Source organism: Anabrus simplex, chromosome 6, assembly GCF_040414725.1.
Source record: "Anabrus simplex isolate iqAnaSimp1 chromosome 6, ASM4041472v1, whole genome shotgun sequence".
NCBI classification, from domain to species: Eukaryota; Metazoa; Arthropoda; class Insecta; order Orthoptera; family Tettigoniidae; genus Anabrus; species Anabrus simplex.
This window is the reverse complement of record NC_090270.1, coordinates 128,712,954-128,737,566: the sequence shown is the minus strand read 5'-3', so window position 1 is coordinate 128,737,566 and position 24,613 is coordinate 128,712,954. Positions and strand designations below refer to the sequence as shown.

Below are 24,613 nucleotides of genomic sequence, written 5' to 3'. Positions count from 1 at the left end.
GGCCTTAGTCTCTTCCTCTATCTCGACATTATCCTTGTAACCAACAATCTTTACATACTGCTGACTGAATACTTCTGCCTTTTGAAGATCCTCACATACACACTCCCCTTGTTCATTAATTATTCCTGGAATGTCCTTCTTGGAACCTGTTTCTGCCTTAAAATACCTATACATACCCTTCCATTTTTCGCTAAAATTTGTATGACTGCCAATTATGCTTGCCATCATGTTATCCTTAGCTGCCTTCTTTGCTAGATTCAATTTTCTAGTAAGTTCCTTCAATTTCTCCTTACTTCCACAGCCATTTCTAACTCTATTTCTTTCCAGTCTGCACCTCCTTCTTAGTCTCTTTATTTCTCTATTATAATAAGGTGGGTCTTTACCATTCCTTACCACCCTTAAAGGTACAAACCTGTTTTCGCATTCCTCAACAATTTCTTTAAACCCATCCCAGAGTCTGTTTACATTTTTATTTACCGTTTTCCACCGATCATAGTTACTTTTTAGGAACTGCCTCATACCTGCTTTATCAGCCATATGGTACTGCCTAACAGTCCTACTTTTAAGACCTTCCTTTCTATCACATTTATTTTTAACTACCACAAAAACAGCTTCATGATCACTAATACCATCTATTACTTCAGTTTCCCTATAGAGCTCATCTGGTTTTATCAGCACCACATCCAAAATATTTTTCCCTCTGGTTGGTTCCATCACTTTCTGAATCAGCTGTCCTTCCCATATTAACTTATTTGCCATTTGTTGGCCATGCTTCCTGTCGTTCGCATTTCCTTCCCAATTGACATCTGGCAAATTCAGATCTCCTGCTACAATCACATTTCTTTCCATGTCGTTTCCCACATAGCTGACTATCCTATCAAATAATTCCGAATCCGCATCAGTGCTACCCTTTCCCGATCTGTACACTCCAAATATATCAAGTTGCCTATTATCTTTAGAAATGAGCCTTACACCTAGAATTTCATGTGTCTCATCTTTAACTTTTTCGTAGCTTACAAATTCTTCTTTCACCAGAATGAAAACTCCCCCTCCCAACTTTCCTATCCTATCTCTACGATACACACTCCAGTGCCATGAGAAAATTTCTGCATCCATTATATCATTTCTCAGCCATGATTCAACTCCTATTACAATATCTGGTAAGTATATATCTATTAAATTACTTAATTCTATTCCTTTCTTTACAATACTTCTACAGTTCAACACTAACAATTTTATGTCATCCCTACTTGATTTCCACTTCCCTGTTCCCTTATCACCGCTCCCTAGGCCATCCCGTTTCCCGTTTTACTACCCAAGTAACAATATTCGTCTACTTCCTTTAAGACTTCATTTCCTTATCTAATATTACCTGCATCACCTGCCTTCATTCGACTGCACTCCATTACTTTTGTTTTGGACTTATTTATTTTCATCCTATACTCCTTATCCAAGACTTCATCCATACCATTCAGCAACTTCAGTACAGATATGTATAAATTGGATTTCTATACATTCCTATTCCTATAGTCTTTTATACCACTTTCTTTTCTACATGAGTTCTTTTAAATTCAGCAGCTCTGGAATGTATCTAATGTCTTACATTTGTTGTTTTTTTTTTTTTTTTTTTTTCAATTCTCCTGCAATCTATATTTCCTATACCGGTACCATACTAACGTTGTTTTTCAAATGCAGCAATATATTTCAATAAACACAAGGGATTCTGTTCAGCATTTCCAAGGCCATCTAGTTCACATGCTATTCCACTCTTTTTAAAACTCTATTCAACCAGTTCAGGAGTGATCAATTCCCAAGTACACATGATCCATTCACGAATGCAGTGAAGCAAAGGCGATTGATTGGATTGATTTTTCCAGCTTTTGTTGTTTTGTGCATGTTGCCCACCGTCTAGCTGATATACAATCTTCTCATACGGTTCTTAAATGGTTTGTTTATGGAGATGTCTAATGACTGTAGAACTGATGTAAGTTCTCCTGAGATAATCACTGGATAGGTTCTAGTGAGTCATTTGCCTTTTTTATGTAGCCAACTAAGTGGCCACGAAAGCTGTCCAGAACAAGCATTTTTTTCATTAAACAGGGCTCCTGGATGTTGTTCCCTTACAGTGCTTGACTTTTTTCTTTTTTTTCAACTGCTTCAAAATATTCTATTCCTTAATGGCTTTAGTATGTTACTAGTTGTTTTTCCAGCTGCTCCAGACCAGAGTATCACTCCTGCTGTAGTATATATCAATTCCTGTAATACTTGTGGTTTCCAGTTGTTTTAGAATATTGTTTCTTTGTTTGTTTTAATCTGAGGTAGTATATATTAGTTTCTGCACTAATTATGTTCGTTAGCTGTTCCAGAAAATTCTGTTCATTAATGGTTTCAGTTTGGTGTTGAATTTCATAATCCTTGCACTAATTTTACAAGCTCACAGCTATGTGACCCAAAGTGCATAGTCAATGCACTTGGTAGGGTTTATTTGTGGCATATATTGATAAGAGAAGATCAGTGTACTTCCTCAAAAGCATAGAATTGTAAACACATGCCTTCCAGCCCTCTTGCCCCATTTGACCTGACCTGGTCTACTTTACCAGTCATCAGACCCAGTTGAGCTACAGTTAAGAAGCAGTTAAGGAAGGCTGGGGTTTAATTGAGTCTGGGTGATTCCAGTTAAGAAGACGTTAAGAAGTTCTGGGGTTTCAACTGAGTCTGGTTGTTTTCAGTCAGAGACTGGATGTTTGTATCTGTCTTAATACACACATCTGCATTTACATACAAAACACCATACTACCAACCACAGCAGAAAAGTTTAATAGTTGGATACATTCCTAGACATAGGGTTGGAGTCAGGAACAGTGTTTGGCCTTAAAACTGGGCCAAGTCTACTTTTACAACAACAATTGCACCCACGACCCTCCAGCATGAAAGAAAGAAAGAAACATGAACAAGAAAGATGCAAGAAGAAATTTTAGTGATATTAGAGCAATTTAGAATGTATCTCATTTATGACGACCTATATTCTCAGTTTTACAAGCCAGTAACATTCATGGAGCAATCTTCTCGTTAATTTGAACTCTCCTCACTTAGTTACCATACTGGTACCATATTTCAAAGTTCCAGTATATTAGAGGGATTTTTTCGTACAGTACTGTGGATTAATGTTTCTTTCATGTATCATAATTATTTAGTACTAGCAAGATACCCGTGCTTCGCTACGGTATTATACTGAAATTTATAATTGAATGCTTATTGTTGTAGATAAATAATCCGCCGAAGTTCGCGATCTGACTCGTTTACTGCGAGAATCCGCCAGAATTCGCGATCTGACTCGTTTTCTAATAGATTACGGCAAGTTTCCTCCCATTTTTCAATCTTTCTTTCCAGCAATCGATTTCGTACTTCCCGGCTAGGTCCAGGTATTCCACCCGGTCAGTTGGGTCCCTAAATCTTTGCTATCTTTTCCTATAAGCATTTTTAATATGGATCAAATCCTTCAGGAGATCCGGCGTGGTGTCTTCTTGGGTGCCTTGGCGGTACTGAACCCGCGGCCGGACTGCATTCTTAGTCATTACCCGTCCAGGACCCGTTTCCAGCGGGATCCGCACATTTGACGACGATCCAAGGCAAGTGTGCGGGATTTCTGGCGATACGAATGACATACTCCCGTGCATTATTGACCTTATTATAGAGGTGAACAATTGGACGGTCAATCTCTTTCCTATCGTTTATTTCAAATGTGTTTAAATTTTTATTTATATGCCAGGAGAATCTACTGTAATCTGAGAACGTTCTCCGAAGGAAAAGATGGTTCTTGAAAACGAACCCAGTAAAGATTAGAAATGATCGGTTTATGAGCAGAATAAGTACATCGAAAATTTACAGCCTGTTTCCAGTCATTCGACAGGGTCAGGAATGGAATGAATAAAGCCCCCGTCTAGCGGCGACAATAGGAATTGTTCCGGCTGCCGAAGCCTGTCGCACTTCTCTGGGGCAATGATTATTAAATGACAAATGAAATGAATTGATACTGGACAGTGTTGCTGGAATGAATGATGACAGGGAAAACCGGAGTATCCGGAGAAAAACCTGTCCCGCCTCCGTTTTGTCCAGCACGAATGTCACATGGAATGTCCGGGATTTGAACCACGCAACCCAGCTGTGAGAGGCCGCCTGAGCAACGGAGGCTCCTTGTAAGTACATTGCGAACAGTAAAATCAATTGGTCTCCCCTCCTTGACACCTCACCGCCGTTAAGTCTATTTACCCCCCAAGAAGGAATGAATAGATGGCGTGCTTCTTTATGTTTAAAGGAGATTCCAAACACCAATGTGATCACGTCTATTACCTTCAGTTTTGAGATATAAGTATACCCATAAAAATAATTCACTTTTTTCACTTCCTTTCACACTCCTCCCCCTCCCCACCCAACCAAGTGAATTTTCCAGCAAAAAATACTTGTTTCTTTAATAGTAAAGGATCTTCTAAATACCAAATATCACGACTCTAACTTTTTCAGTTTATCCTCACGAAAGGAATTCAACTCCTTTTCACTCCAGCCCCCCCCCCCCCACACACACCCCAAGATGGTTTCCCCCAAAACGCGTTTTTCTTTGTTTTTAAAGGGGATCCAAATACCAATTTTCACGTCTGTAACAACTTTAGTTTTTATTAGCTTATATATTCTCATACAAATAAGTCAATTAAATTTTCAATTCTTTAACCCCCCCCCCCCCTTCATTGCATTTTCCGAGAATACGTGTTTCTTTACTTTTAGAGCAGATTCCAAATATCAAATTTCACGTCTGTAACATCTTCATTTTTGAGATATCAGTAGCCTAATTAAAAGAATTCAACACCATTTTCAGTCATTATTAACTACCCCCTCCACCCAAGTGGTATTTCCGAAAACTAAAAGTACACGTTTCTTTATTTTTAATAGAGATAAAAATACCATTTTTCACTTCTGTAACATGTTAAATTTTTTGAGATATACTGTAGAAATTCTCATTTTAAAATTTCACCCCTTTTTAGTTCCTTTAAGTGGAGTTTCCAAAAACAAATCACCTATGTTTCTTTACATTTACAGGAGATTCCAAATACCTACTTTTTACGTCTGTAACATTTTACGTTTCTCAGATATTCTGTAGATATAGTCTTTCAAAAATTCACCCCTATTTGTCACTCCTGTTTAACCGCCATTAATTGGATTTTCCAAAAACAAAAAATACGTGTTTCTTTATTTTTAAAGGAGATTCCATATAAAAATTTTGAGTTCTGTAATATCTTCAGTTTCTGAGATATATGTATCCTCATTAAAGGCATTCAACCTATTGTTCATCCTTTTAACCCCTCCTATTGGGATTTACAGAAAACAAAAAAATACGTGTTCCTTTATTTTTAAAGGAGATTCTAAATACCAATTTTTACATCTTTAAAAACATTTAAAGTTTTAAGATGTAGACACACTCATTTTAAAAATTCACCCTCTTTTTCACCCCCCCCCCCCCCGCATTATTTGGATTTTCCAAAAACAAAAAATACCTGTTTCTTTATTTGTAAAGTAGATCCCAAATACCAATTTCAGGTCAGTAATATCTTCGGGTTCGGAAATATAAGTAGCCTCATTAAAGGCATTCAACCCCTTTTTCACCCTTTTCCACCCTTCCTATTGGGATTTTTCGAAAACAAAAAATACTTGTTTCTTTATTTTTAAAGGAGATTCTAAATACAAATTATTACATCTATAAACTTTAGAAGTTTTGAGATATAGATACACTCATTTTAAAAATTCACCCCCTTTTCACCCCCCATTAATTGGATTTTCCAAAAACAAAAAAATACATGTTTCCTTATTTTTAAAGGAGATCTCAAACACCAATTTTCAGGTCTGTAATATCTTCATGTTCTGAAATATAAGTAGCCCCATTTAAGGCATTCAACCCCTTTTTCACCCTTTTCCACCCTTCCTATTAGGATTTTCCGAAAACAAAATAATACATGTTCCTTTACTTCTAAAATACCAATTTTTACATCTATAAACTTTAAAAGTTTTGAGATATAGATACACTCATTTTAAAAATTCACCCCCCTTTTCACCCCCAATAATTGGAATTTCCGGAAACAAAAAGATACGTGTTTCTTTATTTTTAAAGGAGCTCCCCAACACCAATTTTTAGGTCTGTAATATCTTCAGCTTCTGAGATAAAAATATTCTCATTAAAGGCATTCGAACAATTTTGCACCCCTTTTCACCCTTCCTATTGGGATTTTCCGAAAACAAAAAAAATACGTGTTTGTTTATTTTTAATGAAGAATCTAAATACCAATTTTTACATCTGTAAACTTTCAAAGTTTTGAGATATAGATACACCAATTTTAAAAATTCACCCCCCTTTTCACCCCCCTTAGAGACGGAATATCCAAAAATCCTCTCTTAGCGAGCACCTACATCTTATTATGAATGTATCCTCAAAATTTCATTTCTTTATGTCCAGTAGTTTTGGCTCGGCGATGATGAATCAGTCAGTCAGTCAGGACAAGTTACTTTATATATATAGATTATGTACAGTAGCTCAGAACATGAATTAAAATAGATGAGTATCTGCTCACTCTGCTGCATTGTGGCAAAGAAAATATCAAAATCTGTCTGGTAATAACTATAGTTCTGTTATTTCTCACCTACATGTGATGTACACATTCACAACACAATTACTTATTTGCCGTTCTTTCTAGTGTTCATGCAAGTACCCCCTGTGGGTGGGGGATGCAGATGAAAAATACACCCACAGTATCCCCTGCCTGACATAGGAGGCAACTAAGAGGGGCCCCAGGGGCTCTCAACTTGTGAGCATGGGTTGATAACCACAGGGCCCTTAGCTGAGTCCTGACATTGCTTCAACTTACTTGTGCCAGGCTCCTCACTTTCATCTGTCCTGTCCAACTCACTTGATCAACTCTTGTTCTCTTCCGACGCCGATGGCATTAGAGCATTCGAGGCCTAGGGAGTCTTTCATTTTCATGCCCTTCATGGCCCTCGCCTTTCTTCACCCGTTACTTCATTTTTGAAGTGACGGATCCCTTCTTGTTTCTCTCTCTCTCTCTTTCTACCCCCTGTGGGTGGGGGACGCAGATGAAGAATTCACCCACGGTATGCCCTGCCCGTCGTAAGAGGTGACTAAAAGGGGCGACCAAGGGATGATTGAATTAGAAAGATGATACTACTTGTGATTAGTGTCATCACGCGGGGATAACCATGGGTTGCCTTTACTTGTGAGTAGTACCATTACGTTAAGTACACAATAGGTTTGTGATTAGTAGCAGCAAAGAGCAGTTCACTGTGAGTTTCCAGTACCTGTGATTAGTACCACTATATGCGGAACATCACAGGCTTACGTTGCCTGTGATTTGTACCATTATATGAGAAACACCACTGGACTGGGCGTTGCCTGTGAATAGTACGATTATATGAACGACACCATTGGTCTGCATTGCCTATGATTAGTACTTGATGAACACCACGGGATAGTACGAGTCCCTGTATTGAATACACCTATATGAGGAACACCATGGGTTTGTGTTGCCTACCAGTGATAAAGATGTTGATTCCCGAGGACACCTGAAATATTTGTTCTGAATGAGTAAATTTATAATACCAACTATATTGGTATTGCCTACCAATGCCACCATTATGTGAGAAACACCATAGGTCTGCATAACCTGTGCGATGTACAATACTTGTGAGTAGTACCATAATGTTTGGAACACCGTGAGTCTCTGTGTGTTATATAAATTATTATAATTTTATTAAATACCACCTATTCAATACATAATAAAATAATGAGGACTTACAGTATATCCTTATTAAATTGTTAACATGGTACATGTTTCACTCCTTTTTGTGAGCATCATCAGCCAATTAACATTTACCCGAGGTTTAATAAGATCGTGCACATATTCTATTGAGCTAAAATATGCTTTGTTAGCATGAGTGATACAGATCATCTAAGAATAAAAGTAATGTCTTTAACTTAAAACACATTTGTCTAAAATCTTAGTATTAACATTGTCCTTTAAACTTATGGGTGAAACTCATCTGTTGAACATCTTTTGAAACCATTTTAAAAACCATTTGAGATCTGGCTAATTATATTGATTCAGCATTTCTTGACTTGTGTAATTGTCCTTGAACCTTCATTGAATATATTAACGATTTTACGAAGTTAATAATTGCCTATATTATGAACCATTGTCTTATTTTCGATGTTACTACAGTAACACTAGTACAATATGTATTGGCATAAATCCAAGATTGTCAATACATCAGTCTTGTTTTGAATGAACTTGTTAGTAAAATGAAAACTTTCTAATGTGAAGTAGAATTTTAATGATCACTGTAAGTTTCTGAATTGAGCTTGTTGATATATCCTTCCTTCTGCTGTGTAATTGTCTAGTGTTACTCACAACCTCATGACAACTACTTGTTGTTTCGTTTGCGCTCCTTCAAACACCGCAGCACCGTGAGTCTACGCTACTTTTGATTAGTACCGCAACTTGAGAAATACCAAGGTTCTACTTTACTAGCGATAAGTACTGTTATGAGGGGCTGTTTACCTGGATTTTTGACCCTTTTAGACAACAAGAATCATCGATTCAGGATTGTGCTTTGGAAGCAGTCCTTTGGTAAGTAGTAATTTTTTAAAATATAGTTTCTGGGAAGGTGAGGCATTGTGTGTCTGATCCACTGATTGTTTTAAGTTCATAATCATTGTTCATCACCATCTTTTTGAATTCTAGGCAGTGGATCGATTTTGGAATTATTTTTAACTTTCAGGATTGTGAATTGTCTCCACTGATTATTTTTCATTCACATTTATCCTCTCATTCTTCATCATCACATTTTGAATTCTAGTCAGTGGATGAATTTTTGGACTTTTAAGTTGTCATTGCATTTCGTCTCATTTCGTACCATTAGGGGCTGATGACACAGATGTTAGGCTCATTTAAACAACAGGAATCATCATCATCATCATCATCATCATCATCATCATCATCATCATCATCATCATCATCATCATCATCATCATCCTTCATACAAGTGATTTTTTAATTTTACGTCTTAAAATTATGCACTGGAAACAAAGAAACAGGATGTACAAATAAGCTGAAGAATTTTCTGTGAGTAGGTATAAATTTCAAAGTGTGAGGCGCTGCCAAACCCAGGAATGAATAGCTGATATACCATGGTGTAGAGATGAGGAATGTATGGGAACTCTGTAGTGAATCAAATGGTTTTTTTTTTTTTTTTTTGTTTTTTTTTTTGCTAGGGGCTTTACGTCGCACCGACACAGATAGGTCTTATGGCGACGAGAATCGAATGTTTCTCTCAAAGCCAGTAGATCTGTTATTTCCAGATAATCAGACAAATAATGGTAGGAAATAACTTTTTGGACATGAATGACATTGTAGCTACTGGAACAGTATTTCTAAGTGTAACACATGACAAGGCACGTGTTACCTGTATCTGGATTCAACGTATTTTCTGAACGAAAACAATGAAAGATCGATGTGCTACAAAGTGAACAACTGTACTGAGGAACTGAAAGTTCCTGTAGCTAAAGGTACTTGATTCATCGCACTAACATTTAGAAATGACTTACAGGAATTTTAAACAATGGTTGACATACTCTCGTGGTATACGTAGTTGTTTAAGGGGCCAAATTGTGTGATTATCAGCCAAAACATATACCTACCTCCAGGTCCGTTCATTATCCTGAAGAATGCCAGTATTCACTCTGACCGAACAGAAGAAAGAGTAACATAGTCATCCTATTAATCCTCCTAAAATTCTTGACAGCTTATTACAATTGCAAACTAAAAACTTCATCCAAAACTTAAGTTATAATGATTGGGAAGATCCACCAAATCAATACAGCCATTAAAATTTAAAAGCTTATTTCAAACCAAGGCATTTCTGGGGTAACGTTAAAAGCTATCCAATCTAATACAATCTTACTCACAACATGTACACCCCTAACATAGAATTCTGTATACAATGTAGAATTCCATAGTGAAGCACAGGTACATCAGCTAGTATATAAGAAAATATAAAGATCCAATAATACTACCTTGAGGAATTCCCCTCTTAATGATTACAGGATCAGATAAAGCTTTAGCTACTCTAATTCTTGGAGTTCCATTTTATAGAAATATAGCCACCCATTTGGTCACTCTTTTGTCCATTCCAATTGTACTCATTTTTGCCAGTAGTCTACCATGATCTCTATTTGACCTCTTGCATCCAAGATATCTGCTATATCTTACTGGAATCCTACAAGTTGAGCTTCAGTGGAATAACCTTTCCTAAACCCAAAGTGTAGGATTAGAAGAAATCTGGATAAATACAGGATGACCCTTTAATGAGTGTTGTAGCCTGCTTTCCTAATGAAGCAGGGAAGCAGAAACAAGCTTGTCAGTGGCTGAGAAAAGATGGGTGTACTAGAACTGGGATTGATGATGAGAGAGGCTGTCTATTTGAAGATGTGAAGAAACATTCAGTAAACTTTTCAGAGCTTTCAAGATAACCTAAACATCCTAGTTGATCCACAATGGCACCGCAGATGTAGATATTCTGCTGACATATTTTGCCATCCAAGCATAAGGCTACAGCAATCCAGAAGGATGTGTTTTCCATAAAAGTTTTTATATTGGTTGAAGGAATGGCTGTAAGACCAGAGCTGGCCTCCTTTGCTTGGACTGCATGAAATCTGCTTGATCTACAGCTCTATCATGGGACTAAACCTGAGTTTTATGGATCCATGCAGCAATCATTACCCAGTTTTTCTAGATGTCTAGACATGATGAAGAAAACTGAGATTTGTTCATATTTGAGCATTCCTGGAATGCCTCTGGCAAATGGCAACCTCAGCTTCATCACCACGAAAAGATAGTTGTGACCTGGTGAAGTTGAGAGCTCCATAAGCTAAAACAGTAAATGCAGGTAAAGTGGTGTCAGTTGTTCTACTGATAACAAACCCACCAAATCTTAGGGGCAAACTTATTAATGTCCAATAGGGGTCTTATAATAACATTTTAAAAATAAATTCCAGACAGTTTCTCAGTAGATTGTCACCTTCCATGAGACGTTGAAGAAACCCACACAGGGGTAGTCTGCAATTAAGTTTACAGGTCAGAAAAACATATGAATAACAATGGTTAAAAGCTTTCTTCACTTTTATCTGTATATTGTACATCGACAGATTCCTTTAATGGTACCATCAGCTATATCAATGGATTTGCTAAGACAGCACTTGTGGATACAGGAAGCTCCACCATTTTCATCAGTGCAACATCAGTGAACACTTAGCCCCAAGGACGTGTATCTTGCAAGCTATCCTCCCAAAGTAGTGGAGGCAATTGTGGCATCTACTTCTCACAGTTTATAAACTTTTGGTAAATGTACAGCATACCTCAACCTGCTCAGACATGTGAATACATTCCTTTGTCTGTACTTCCTTATTTCTGTTCTTTGGTGAAACCTGCTTTATTGTTCAAGTACCTATTAACAGTCTGCAAGAATTCAGCTATTTGTTCTTGACACTACACAAGCTCTAATTCAAAATGTATAGAAGAAGAGGTGAGAAAATGACTTAAAGAAGGTAAAATTGAACCCAGACAGTCCAAGGGTGAGCCCACCCCTTAGTCACATCTGATGACAAACATAAACAGCGAATAATCAATGATTATTAGAGGAAAGTCAACCAATTTATGCAGCTAGATGTGTAAACCGGTACTTGAAACTGTCCACAAGATAGCCAATTATGTATTCAACACTATTGATCTATGCATTGCATATCATCATACTCCTATTCTGTAGGAGGACAGAAAATTCACAGCATTAAGGCCAGATAATGTTTGTATCAAATTAAAAGGTTTCTATTTGGTAACACAAATGGAGTAGCTGCATTCCAACAGGTCATCAATACGTACATTGACACTGAATGTTTGAAGGAAACATTTGCATACTTAGATGATGTAATGATCTATGGAAGAAACTAGCAGCAGCATGAAGAAGACTTTAAGAAATTTATGGAGGGACTTACCAAATAAAATTTTAAAACAAACAAAAAAAAGCCATCTATCTCTTCAGTCCATTAATATCTTGAAGTCCTCCATTTCAAACAAAACTATCTGACTTTATCCAGAGCACTTAAAACCATTAATAGATCTTCTTCTAACTTCCAATCTTTCTTCATTGTGGCATGAAATAGGTATATACTCACATTATGCAAAATATCTCCCTAACTTTTCAAAGAAAATCTGTCCTTTGGTGTTAATTAAGTTTCCCTTAACTAGAGATGCAATCAAAATGTACCAGACAAGTTGGCCACATAGTCTGGGTTATGTAGCTCTGAGCTTGTATTCAGAAATCAGTGGGTTTGAACCCCACTGTCGGCAGCCCTCAGGATGGTTTTCCATGGTTTCCCATTTTCACACCAGGCAGATGAGCCTTAAGGACATGGTTGCTTCCTTCTCAATCCTAGCCCTTTCCTATCCCATTGTAGCCATAAGATGTGTCTGTGTCCATGCAACGTAAAACAAACAGGGGAGAAAGAAAGGCAATCAAATCCTTTCATGTACAGTACTCAAGGCCCAGATACAAACAAAATGGGATACTCTCATCTACAGACAAGAATGCTCCCTTCACAGTCAAAATTAATGCCTCCGATGTTGCTATTGCAGCCACTGTATCTCAAGCTGGCACCCTACTGCATTCTCTTCAGAGTTCTATTGAAGTCTGAACAAAGGCATTCTGCAGTAGAGAAGGAGGCACAAGCCATTGTAGAAGCTCTCTGCAAATGGAGAAACCGTTTAATTGGATCCCACTTCTACCCAATTATTGACCAAAAGTATGTCTCTTTTATGTTTCACCATCAATGGGAAGATCTTGCTCTGGCATCCAGAAGTGACGTGTTATAAGTGCAATATTGTCTAATCAACCAAGAGAAGAAAATGTAGTCACTGATGACTTTTCACAAGTTTGTGCTACCATAGACATATGATTGTCACAAAAACATGCCACTTTCTTTGGTAGAAATAAGAACGGTAACTTCCTCACGTCATGTTTGTGGGGAAATGTCTAGAAATGCACAATATCCTAGAACACTGATAAAAGCAACTCCACCGGGCGAGTTGGCCATGAGTTTGGGGGTGTGCAGCTATGAGCTTGCATCTGGGTCCTTACTTGGATTACCAACCTATATTCATACATATAGACATAAGGCAGGTAGGCAAGCAGACAGACAGACAGACAGACAGAGGAGCTTTCTTTCTGTTACAGGAAGTTAATGAGTTCTTTCACTCGCAAGGAGCCGCAATTAGCTGAACAGCAGCATAGAACCCCCAAGGCAATGGGCAGGCTGAGAGGTATAATGGGGTTATTTGGAGGACCGCAGAATTGGCCGTTAGTACAAAGAGGCCCCACATTAGCCAATGGGAGAGTGTTCTGCCTGAAACATTTTATTTTACAATATCCCTTTTGTGAACATCCATGAACCAGACACCGCATAAAAGAATGGTTACCTTTCCTTCTGTCAGCAATCAGTTATTGGACAAGCTACTTCTAGCTGGCTATTGAAACCAAGTCCTGTTATTCTAAAAGACACAACCAACTCTTCAGATATGAGCTCTTAATCTAAGTCACCTTAGTAGAAGCAAATCCTGAATATTTCTGTATCAGGTAGCCTGACTGGTACTTCATCTCAAGCTAGTACCCTACTGAATTCTCTTCAAACTTCTAACCCTACTGAATTCCCTTCAAAGTTCTAATGAAGTCCAAACAAAGGCATTCTGCAGTAGAGAAAGAGGAACAAGCCACTTTTTAGAAGCTTTCTGCAAATGGAGACACCATTTTTTGGGATGTCACTTCTACGTAATTACTGACCAAGAGTATGTCTGTTTTTCACCATCAACATGCTGGAAAGATAAGAAACATCTGGAAGTGTCATCTTATAATTATGATATTATCTATCAACCAAGAAAAGAAAATATAAGTTCAGTTTTATTTTTACAATTTGCTTTAAGTTGCACCGACACAGATATATCTTATGGCGACAATGGGTAGTAAAGGGCTAGGAGTCAGAAGGAAGCAGCCATGCCCTTAATCAAGGTACAGCCATAGCATTTGTGTGGTGTGAAAATGGGAAACCATGGAAAACCACCTTCAGGGCTGCCGACAGTGGGGTTCGAAGCCCCTATCTCCAGAAAATTTAGTCACTGATGCCTTTTCACAAGTTTGGCAGAGGATTATCACTAAAGCATGCCATTTTCTTGGATGAAATAAGAAAGTTAACTACACAAGGAAGTGCTCTGGACCAGGTCAGATCGTTTAGCATGTCATGGAAACAACTGTTTCTACAATACATCTCACACCAATATTGGAAATGATTATGAAGACCATACTGATGTAGAGACTTTAGGAAATAGTACAGAACACAGATCCTTCAACCAAACTCTCCTGGTATAGATACTGGAGGACACTCTGAGAAACAGTTGCAAAAAGACAAAAAGCCAGCTGAGAACCAAACTTTTGGATGCAGTTCTCACTCTAGACAACCTCCTACAAACTTGAAGGACTTTGTGTTTTTTTGTGTTTTTTTTTGCGTTACACTGACACAGATAGGTCTTATGGCGACAATGGGACAGGAAGGGGCTAGGAGTGGGAAGGAAGCGGCCATGGCCTTAATTAAGGTACAACCCCAGCATTTGCCTGGTGTGAAAATGGGAAACCACGGAAAACCATCTTCAGGGCTGCCGACAGTGGGGTTCGAACCTACTATCTCCCGAATAATGGATACTGGAAGGACTTTGTTACTGATTAAAATGTGAGAGGGGATAATTCAGTATAATACCCTTTGTCAATTCATAGGTGATGCATCATCACCAAGACAGTGATTTATACAGCTTGATGGTAAATTTTCAATATTCATCATCAATATTCATTAAATTTTCCTTGTCTATTGTCTATTGATTAGCATTAGCTGTGTAGTGAGTTATAACACCTCTTGATTTATTATGCTATAATTCTGATTCCTACAATAATATTTGTATTCCCTACTCCCAGAACTCTGAAGCCCTCACAAAAAAATTTAAAGTACACCGCTTCAGAATGATTTGCATCTCCATCCCACCATTGGAAAATCAGGGTGCAGAGTGAGTGAGCAATTGCTTCCTAGCAGTTCACACATTTGCTTATTAACAGTAAGAGAGATTACACATCTTATTTTATAGTGGAATATTAGGGAAGGCATAGGAGTTAAGAGGTAGTCGGCACACCACCTGATCACTTGCTGGGTTCATTCAAAGGGTATTAAACTGTCACTTGCCTGAAACTCTATATCCATTCAATTAATTGCCAAGGAGAGTCAAGTGCCTTGAGAAAATCTTTAGTGCACAACCAACAGTCCAGCTGTCAGAAATCTTGCCAGCAAGTCATCAAGTCAGTGCTGAATCCCCCTTTAATTAGGATCAACTTACTTTTTTTTCTAGTTTTGAAGTTTCTGGAAACTTGTCTGAATAAGATTCATGCAAATATTTCAGGAAGAAGTCTTAGAAAAAGCAAACGTATATATTGTAAATACTTCAGAACTCTATTACAAAATTTGAAATGAAAGGTTTAGCATGTTATATTGACAAAATGTATTTTTATATTATTCTATGAATATGTTCTCTAAACATTTTTGTGGTTTTTTTCTAATGCAATGTTCATGTATTTGAAAAACTTTCAGACTCTGATTTAATTCTTCATTTCTTTTATCATTTGCACATTTCACTGCATTTAAATGTCCTCAGATAATTGAGGAATTATGATTTTCTGAAGTGATTGCTCAGTGGCCCTTCATCAGCATAACCTGCTATCTCTTGTGGTATCACAGCACTCTTCTCTACTCCAGTGCAGGGTCGGCACATACAGTCCAGAGGTGCTTTAGTGGTAATCTGAAATACAAAATATAATACCGGTAGTATTATTTTGTTTGAAAAGTTACAACAGTTATGAATTTAATGTTTCATGGAGTAATTACATAATCATATAAAGAGGACTGTAAATAAAGAGCACAGATCTCTGCACATTGTTATGGGGGTATTTAGGGGTTATAGTGAGGATTTAAAGGAGACGGCATATGAGTCTCTGGTAAAACCCCAACTAGAGTATGATTCCGGCATATGGGACCCTCACCAGGATTACTTGATTTGAGAACTGGAAAATATTCAGAGAAAAGCAGCTTGATTTGTTCTGGCTGATTTCTGACAAAAGAGTAGCATTATGAAAATGTTGCAAAGCTTGGGCTGGGAAGACTTGGGAGAAAGGAGACGAGCTACTGTGTTCCAAGCTGTCAGTGGAGAGATGGCATGGAATGACATTAATAGACAAATAAGTTTGAATGGTGTTTTTTAAAGTAGGAAATATCACAATATGAAGATAAAATTGGAATTTAAGAGGACAAATTGGAGAAAACATTTGTCTTTAGGAAGAGGAATTAGTGATTGGATTAAAATTACCAAGGGAAATGTTCAATGAGTTTCCAAATTCTTTGCAATTATTCAAGAAAAGATTATGTAAACAATAGATAGGGAATCTGCCACCTGGATGACTGCTAAGTGCAGATCAATGGAAACTGATTGATTTTATTTGGAGTTGAGAACGTTCACTTCTCCGAATTAAACCTTTCTTCAATTCCAGTGTATTTATGAGTATGTGTTCTGTTAGTTGCAGGTAACAAGATAAAGGGGGAGAGAAGTAAGGAGTTTTCTTATTAGTACTTGAGGAACTTCTTTTCTGTGGACCAGGAAGATTCTAAGTTGACTGGATTCATGTTAACAGGAATATAAGAGCTTTTAATGGGAATCTTGAAGGATTCTCTCCATATATTAAGTAAATAATAATAGATGAGTTCTTCATAAATTATACAGTATATTTTGCTTCGTCATCTTGGACCTCCACGGTCATCTTATACGTAACGCTGGCGCCGTTCTTTCTCAGATGAATAAAAAAATTGTGAAATAAATTGGGCATTCTTAAATAATTGTTCTGGGCAACTAGAAAGCTACCTTGCTCTTAGATCACTAAATATTATGCTGTAATAGAGTAAATATTACTGATTCAAAGTCATTAGATTTTTTGAATTAAAGAATGATAAGCAAAATTTGACTTGAGTAAAATGTATACTGATAGGACTCATCCGCATATTTTTTTATGTAAATGTGATGTGTCAGTGTCAACTGGGTTACATGTAAATGTGATTGGTAGGAATGGCTGAAGAAGATATGAATATGATAAATAAATTATAAATATCAGTGGCAAGTATCTGTCTATTGTTCATGCAGGCTAATCTTGAGAAACACCAAAAACTGTTTCTATGCAAATCCAGAGCGGGTTGCTAGTATAATTAGTGCAGATGTTGTTTGCAATTGTAGTGGAAACTCTGACAAAGGATTCTGTGGTATGAGGCTTTGCATCAAATCAGCCCAAAAACAGTATATGGAGGCATACTAGGCAAGAATATGTTTGATAACATACACAAACAGTGAGGAATTTTTGTCTCTCTTCCACTGGCAAAAATTATACCAACATTTTTAAGCCAGTGTTATGTTTCTTTCTCTTAAATGTATGCCGGCAACCACTTCTAACATTATAAGTCTGTGGCATATCCCTGTTTTCAAAACTTCAGCAATTCTACTCTTATTAACCTTTATACAGTATCTGAGTATGTACCTATATCCATAGATTAGTTAGTTTTCCATTTACCACTGTAGCATAGTGGTGAGCACTATTAGCTGCTGTCCACAGGGACATAGGTTTGATTCCCACTATTGCCAGAAATTTAAGAATGGCAGGAGGGTTGGTATATGGTTAAAATGGTACATGCAGCTCACCTCCATCGGGGTGTGCCTGAAAAGAGCTGCACCACCTCGGGACGAGGATATGAGTTTACTTTACTTTAGTTAGTTTTCCTCTCAATTGATTTGAGTACGTATCTTCTCACTTGTCCCAGTTTTATTCTAATTCTGATAAATGAACATTTGTCTGACCAATACTTTAAAAAAGTTTTAACTATAAAGGTAGAAAAAATACTCACTCTTTTAAACTTAGGTTCTCCATTTTTAGCCTTGGGGCAGAAGAGTGACACACTGGCCACTCTCTCACCACTCTCCTGGCAGCACATGCACGACCTCTCCATCTGCCAGATCTTGGAACCAGACACCTGAAAAGTACAGACAATAGGCATCAGTCCTAAATAAAGATATAATTGGCTCAACATGTACTTTCAAAAAGAACAGCAACATGTTGCAATTCTTCTTCATGACCATTTTCCCATTTTTAACCCATTTTAACACCCAGATGCCTTTCCTGACAACAACACTATATGGAAGGATGTATTCACCCTGCATGCTTTTTGTGATTTTGTTGTGTGATGTGTTGTATGTGTATGCAGATGTTTATCAGGACAAACACAAATACCCAGCCCCAGAGCTAGAAGAATTAACCAGATACGGTTAAAATCCCCAAGCCCTCCCAGGAATCAAATCAAATCCGATGTCCTCTGAACTGAAAGCCAACTATGCTGAACATTTAGCCAAGGAGCTAGACAACATACAGTACTGCAGTTGTATGTATGTTCAGTCCTCAACCCTAAGGCTGGTTGGATCCTCAATAGCTCTGACATCACCTGTCACAACTGTCCTAGCCATCACTGAAGAGGCGTACTAGGGAAATGAGGAGTGATGTAGTTTCCTGTTGCTTTCCTCACCAAACCGGAAGTTGCTATTACATATCAGTCTGCCAAGCCTACGGAAATGCATCAATCAACCTTATGAGCAACATTTTCACACCATTCATAACAGAGACTGGCTGCATAAGGATTGGCATTACTAGCATTGCTCATTCCTTGGTCACTTTCATATTGTCAAAGCCAAGGATAAGACAGGGACAGGTCAATAAAAGTAACAAAACTGCTCTAGCCTTTACTAGAAGACTTAGTGCACTGTAAACACTAGGTCCCGCCAGCAAAGGCATGTACTGCAGTTAATACTGATAATTTAATATTGGAAGATAAGGAAAGTCCTCTGCAAATTCAGACTAAATAGTAATCTCCTACTGAGCAAGTTGGCCGTGCAGTTAGGGTCACACAGCTGTGAGCTTGTGCTCGAGACATGGTGAGTTCAAATCCCACTGTCGGCAGCCCTGAGGATGGTTTTTCCAGAGGTTTCCCATTTCCACACCAGGCAAATGCTGGGAGCTGTACCGTACTTTAATTACAAATTTGTTTTGTGTATTTTAACGTGTTTTTGCAACTTTAAACTTGAATGATATATGTGAAACGGCCTATGGCTTTTAGTGCCGCGGGTGTTCAAGGACATGTTTGGCCCGCTAGATGCAGGTCTTTTTGATTTGACTCCCATAGGCGACCTGCACGTCATACTGAGGATGAAATGATGATGAAGACACATACACCCACCCCTGTGCCAGCAAAATTAACCAATGATGGTTAAAATTCCCAACCCTGTTGGGAATCAAAACCGGGACCCCTGTGACCGAAGGCCAGCATGCTAACCATTTAGCCATGAAGCTGGACAATGATATATATGATTGCTCTTCAAGGCAATACCTTATTCTGCCTTAATCTACTTTGTCTATCATTTTATAAGATAATAACACATTGCAAATTAGATCCACTGATTATTTTAAATTCAAAATCATTGTTTTAAATTCTACTCCGTGGATACATTTTAAAATTTTAATTATCATTACATTTTGTTCCACTCCATAGCATTAGAGGCCAAAGATCTAGATTTTAGGCCCCTTTAAACAACAAGCATCATCATCATGTACATTAATTATGACCATTATCTTCCCAATCCTAGCCCTTTCCCATCCTTCTATCACCAAAAAACCTTTGATGAGTTAGTGTGACATTAAAAAAGTAGCAAAAAGTAAGTGTTCTCCAACTTCATCTTCCTAGTAGCTGCATAGTACATATACCTTTGACTCAGGCACTTCCAGTCACTACATATGGACTAAGCCAGATGTTCCTCCTGATACAAATCCTATGTGCAGGGTTTTCTTCAGTATTGCTTGATTCTCTGGCAACTGATAGCATGAGCATTGTGTAAAAATGAAGAGACGTACATGAAAATAAACACCTAGCCCAAGCCAGAGGAGTTAAACGAATAAAACACTATGAAATACCATGGACTCTATGCCTGATAATGGGAAACTTATTTTCTCTCTCTATTCTCAAAGCAATGCTTTTGTAAACCAAAGTTTTCAGTAAAGGAAATTAAAATAACTAAAAAGATAACTAAAGTAAATTTGTACATTTCTGCTTACCAGATATGCCTCCTCATAATCAGGAATTGCCTCATGAATTATCATAATTTAATCCTCATAAAATTATAAAAGAAGACTAAACTGGAATACAGTTACTGAAAGGGAGTGGTGGAAGGAGAGGCAATGGTGCAGAAGTGCCATCAACACTCCAACCTGGCAGGAAATGGACAAGGGGAAAAGAAAATGATCAATGTTGGTGAACTATTTAGCTATGCAACCTTAATTACAATGCTTCAAAATTACATTGGACATAAATAGTTAGTTCATATGCATAATGTAAAAATGTTTATTATATCAACCTGTAAATAACTGCTGCAACGTCCAGTACAGGCAAAGGAGGGTATGGGCTTTGGTACACAGCCTGGAGACTGCAGCACATGAATCACTGGTGTTACTTGACATTCATCAGGAACGCTTGATGAGGAGTCTGGCTGCACCACAGCTGTTATCAAGGTTACCCAAGATGCCCACCAAAACAGCACGGGAACTGCAAGCAATATAACAAAATTAACTTAATTTTGTTAGAAATACACAGCTTTGAATTTTTAAATGATCATTTGTTCCACTTCATAGGTACCACTAATACTGCCACCAAATTTTGTGCAGCTTACTTAATAAACTCAAGACCATAATTTATAGAAAATGTTTAAAAGGGTTTAAAAACATTCATTATCCAAATATCCTATGACTTTCATTTCTTATTAGTAACCAGTACTATTCTTCTTTAATTGTCATACACTAATCCATTATAGCCAGCTACGCGGTATAGGGGTAGCGTGCCTGCCTCTTACCCAGAGGCCCCGGGTTCGATTCCCAGCCAGGTCAGGGATTTTTACCTGCACCTGAGGGCTGGTTCGAGGTCCACTCAGCCTACGTGATTGCAATTGAGGAGCTGTTTGACGGTGAGATGGCGGCCGCGGTCTTGAAAGCCAAGAAACAATGCTGAGAGTATCTGTTGTGCTGACCACACGACACCTCGTAATTTGCAGGCCTTTGGGTTGAGCAGCTGTCGCTTGGTAGGCCATGGCCCTTCGGGGCTGTTGTGCCATTGGGTTTGGTTGGTAATCCATTATAAATATCAGTTTAATTAAAGTGAAGTAAACTTGTACATTTCTGCTTATCAGATATGCCTCCTAATAATCGCCTGTAATCATTAGGAAGTACAACATGAATTATCATGATGTAATCCTTATAAAATCATCACATTCCAAATGGCACATGGAGAAAGACTATAAATTCATATTTTTTAATATGTAATCTCTTTCCTGTCTAGGCACTCACATTCTCATGCCAGCTTTTTCCTGAGTAAACTTTAGTGGAACACTTGCTGTCACATTTTTGGCAAAGCTACATAAATAATGATTTGTGCTAGAAGTTGGTTTCAAGATATTCACATTTAACTTTTGGTTTATGTATAAAGTCAATAAAGTGAATTTTGCTAAATCTGGTATTCCTGGTTTTGCAGGATAGTAGATTGTTCCTTCTTTTGAAATTTCAACATTTTTATACTCATAGTGCATAGATATTTTTTTACTTTCCTTTTTTACGGTACTTACTCTACTGATGCAATTTAAGGAATTTCTCACTCACAAAAAAAAAAACACAATGCCAACACCAATAACCCCTTACTGTTGAGTAACTACTGAGTAGAACTTGCAAAATAATGTAACTGCAGTCAGGATTCAAACCTGAATCTCCTGTCTGGACAGACGTGCTAAGTCCTTAAACCACCATCAACTATGCCACAAGTCTGGCACATTACTCAAGTCTTAGATGGAGAGACTCTAGAAGGAAAGCTATTACCTAATGTCATTTCTATAACTCCATTCAGCTTTGAAGAATTACATCTGATCTGAGACAAATAAATACAAAAGGGTAAGAAATGAGGCATTGTAGTCTACACAATGCAATGTCCATTATTTTTTTATGGATTTTCTTTCACGTTGTTATGTTCTGAGAGTACAGTGCTGAAAAGATATTTTCAAGCCTATGAGTAAGTTTTGTCCTCATTTAGACACATATTAGTTGCTAAGTAGAAGGATACAAAGGTTGATATATGTGGTTATGATTACCATAGTCTAAAAAGATAAAGTAATTTTAAAAGAAAGTATTGGATTTTTAATTAATTACCTCAGTCAAATATGTGATTAAAAAGCAATATTTGCTACCATAAATTTGCACGAAACACTGGACAGATAATAAGATTGTTACATTCAGTTCATTCAAACTCAAAATCAGGATCTCCATTGAATCCATCTACGTCGTCTACGATATCAGAATTTCCTGCAAGTTTCTGTTAAAATTGTTTGGCATCTGTGGATATTTGGTCCATCAGCAACTTAAGGTCACCTAGTTTGATGTGAGAGATAGGTTTCCCATTCAGACACAAAGGTATTAATGCCTGATGAAAGGGAACTGTAGTTTCCTGCAACTGTCCCAACCTTGACTTTTCTGGATTTACTTCCTGTGATTCACTATCAAATTTGGTTTTGACATACATAGCAATTGGTCATGATTTCAAGAGCTGGAGTTCCTTTAGTTTTAGCCAGTTTATCTTGCAACCGTCCACATCCTTCTTATGATTCACGATCATTTTTCTTGCATTTCTCCTTACTTTCTGAAGTACTTGAAATATTGCTGAACTTTGTGACTTGATAAACTACTGAGTGTATCACCACATCAATGACTTAGCACTAGTGAAAACGTGGGCACCCTCGCTGTCATCCATGATGCAATATGAGGAATACGGCACTTGCTCTGAAGAAATGAAATGGCATATGGCTTTTAGTGCCAGGAGTGCCCGAGGACATGTTCGGCTTGCCAGGTGCAGGTCTTTTGATTTGACGCCTGTAGGTGACCTGCGCGTCGTGATAAGGATGAAATTATGATAAAGACGACACATACACCCAGCCCCCATGCCAGAGAAATTAACCAATGATGGTTAAAATTCCCGACCCTGCTGGGAATCGAACCCAGGACCCCTGTGGCCAAAGGCCAGCACGCTAACCATTTAGCCATGGAGCCGGATACTTGCTCTAATGATGTAAACTAGAATGTCGCATAGTCTACCAATGCAATTTGCAGTTGAACTGTTTCCCACTATGTCATATAGGTTTTCCATTTACATACACCTAATGCCCTCTTGTAATGCAATGGAGAATTTTTTACAAGTAGTTTAATCTTTCCTCTATATGTTGGCACTAAAAATCTCTATTTTCTTAAAATGGTGCTAAGTGTATTGATGCATAACTATGCATTTTTTTAATACTTAAATCTTGAATGTTAAGTATGCGTTCAACTTCTGGCCATTTGATGTAGGCCTATACAGCACATTTAAACAATTTGTAAGATTATCATAGATTTCTTCCTCCAAATTGTTAGAATTTAGTCCTGTATGAGACAACTATGGTAGTCAGCAGTTTCAATTCTAGGACTGACTACCAGACTACTGTAGAACTGTCTATCATTAACAGACTGAAATGATTGTGCTAGTTCATATTTCCTAAGCAGAAATCACAGAAATGAGGGGCATCTAGGACTGTAGAGGCAAAATCTGAACTGGTAAGTGAAAAAAGAAAGTATATATATATATATATATATATATATATATTAAAAATAAGAGTTTTGTCTGTACATTGCTCAGAATTAAAAAAGAATGGTATTTCCTATAATGATTCATGTGCACAGCAACAAGAAAATGCAATTTTTAATTTACCATCATGTCATTAGCCAATTACACATTACATAATGCTGGTATAAATTTTGTTGATTACTTCACGCTTAAATAAATATGGGGCCCGATGACCTAGATGTTAGGCCCCTTTAAACAAGCATCAAGCATCAAATAAATATGTTAATGACTGTAAAATAACTTTAATAATCATTGTTACCCCTTAATATTAGCTTCAATTATAATAATATTTACTATAAGAGTATTTATAATATACTAAAAGCCTAGGGAATCCTAGAGAAAAGGTTGAGAAACACTGCTTTAGGAGAAACTTACCCAGCTCAGTCATCTTGTTGAGATTGGTGGGCTTTGTGTGGTCCTAGAGAACAACTCTTGTCACTGACTGAGAGAGAATGGCTTCTACATGCCTTATAAATATTAGCTGGTGTAAGGGGAGTGGCAGGGAGGGTAAACATGCTCTCTCTCCTCTGTGACACTACCCCCTGGTGGCTGTGCAGCACACGCCAACAGAGAGCCACTTCCGTCCAGTGGAAA

General features: G+C 37.6%; 1 protein-coding gene across 1 annotated transcript; it reads right to left on the bottom strand.

The window, feature by feature from the left end:
• Positions 1-15,612: 15,612 nt before the first annotated feature.
• Burs (Bursicon) lies at positions 15,613-24,449 on the bottom strand. Its single transcript, XM_067149098.2, has 4 exons — positions 24,395-24,449; positions 20,688-20,875; positions 18,137-18,262; positions 15,613-15,995 (listed from the first exon to the last, which is right to left on the bottom strand). Exons 1-4 carry the CDS (start codon positions 24,405-24,407, stop codon positions 15,864-15,866), a joined length of 459 nt encoding a protein of 152 aa, XP_067005199.1. The 5' UTR covers positions 24,408-24,449; the 3' UTR covers positions 15,613-15,863.
• Positions 24,450-24,613: the final 164 nt, after the last annotated feature.

Excerpts from the sequence above, each read along its gene's own strand:
- Burs (XM_067149098.2), bottom strand. Across the intron at positions 18,263-20,687 it reads GTTGCAGCAGTTATTTACAG|GTGTCTGGTTCCAAGATCTG; the intron begins GTTGATATAATA and ends TGTACTTTTCAG. Across the intron at positions 15,996-18,136 it reads GAGAACCTAAGTTTAAAAGA|ATTACCACTAAAGCACCTCT; the intron begins GTGAGTATTTTT and ends TTTGTATTTCAG.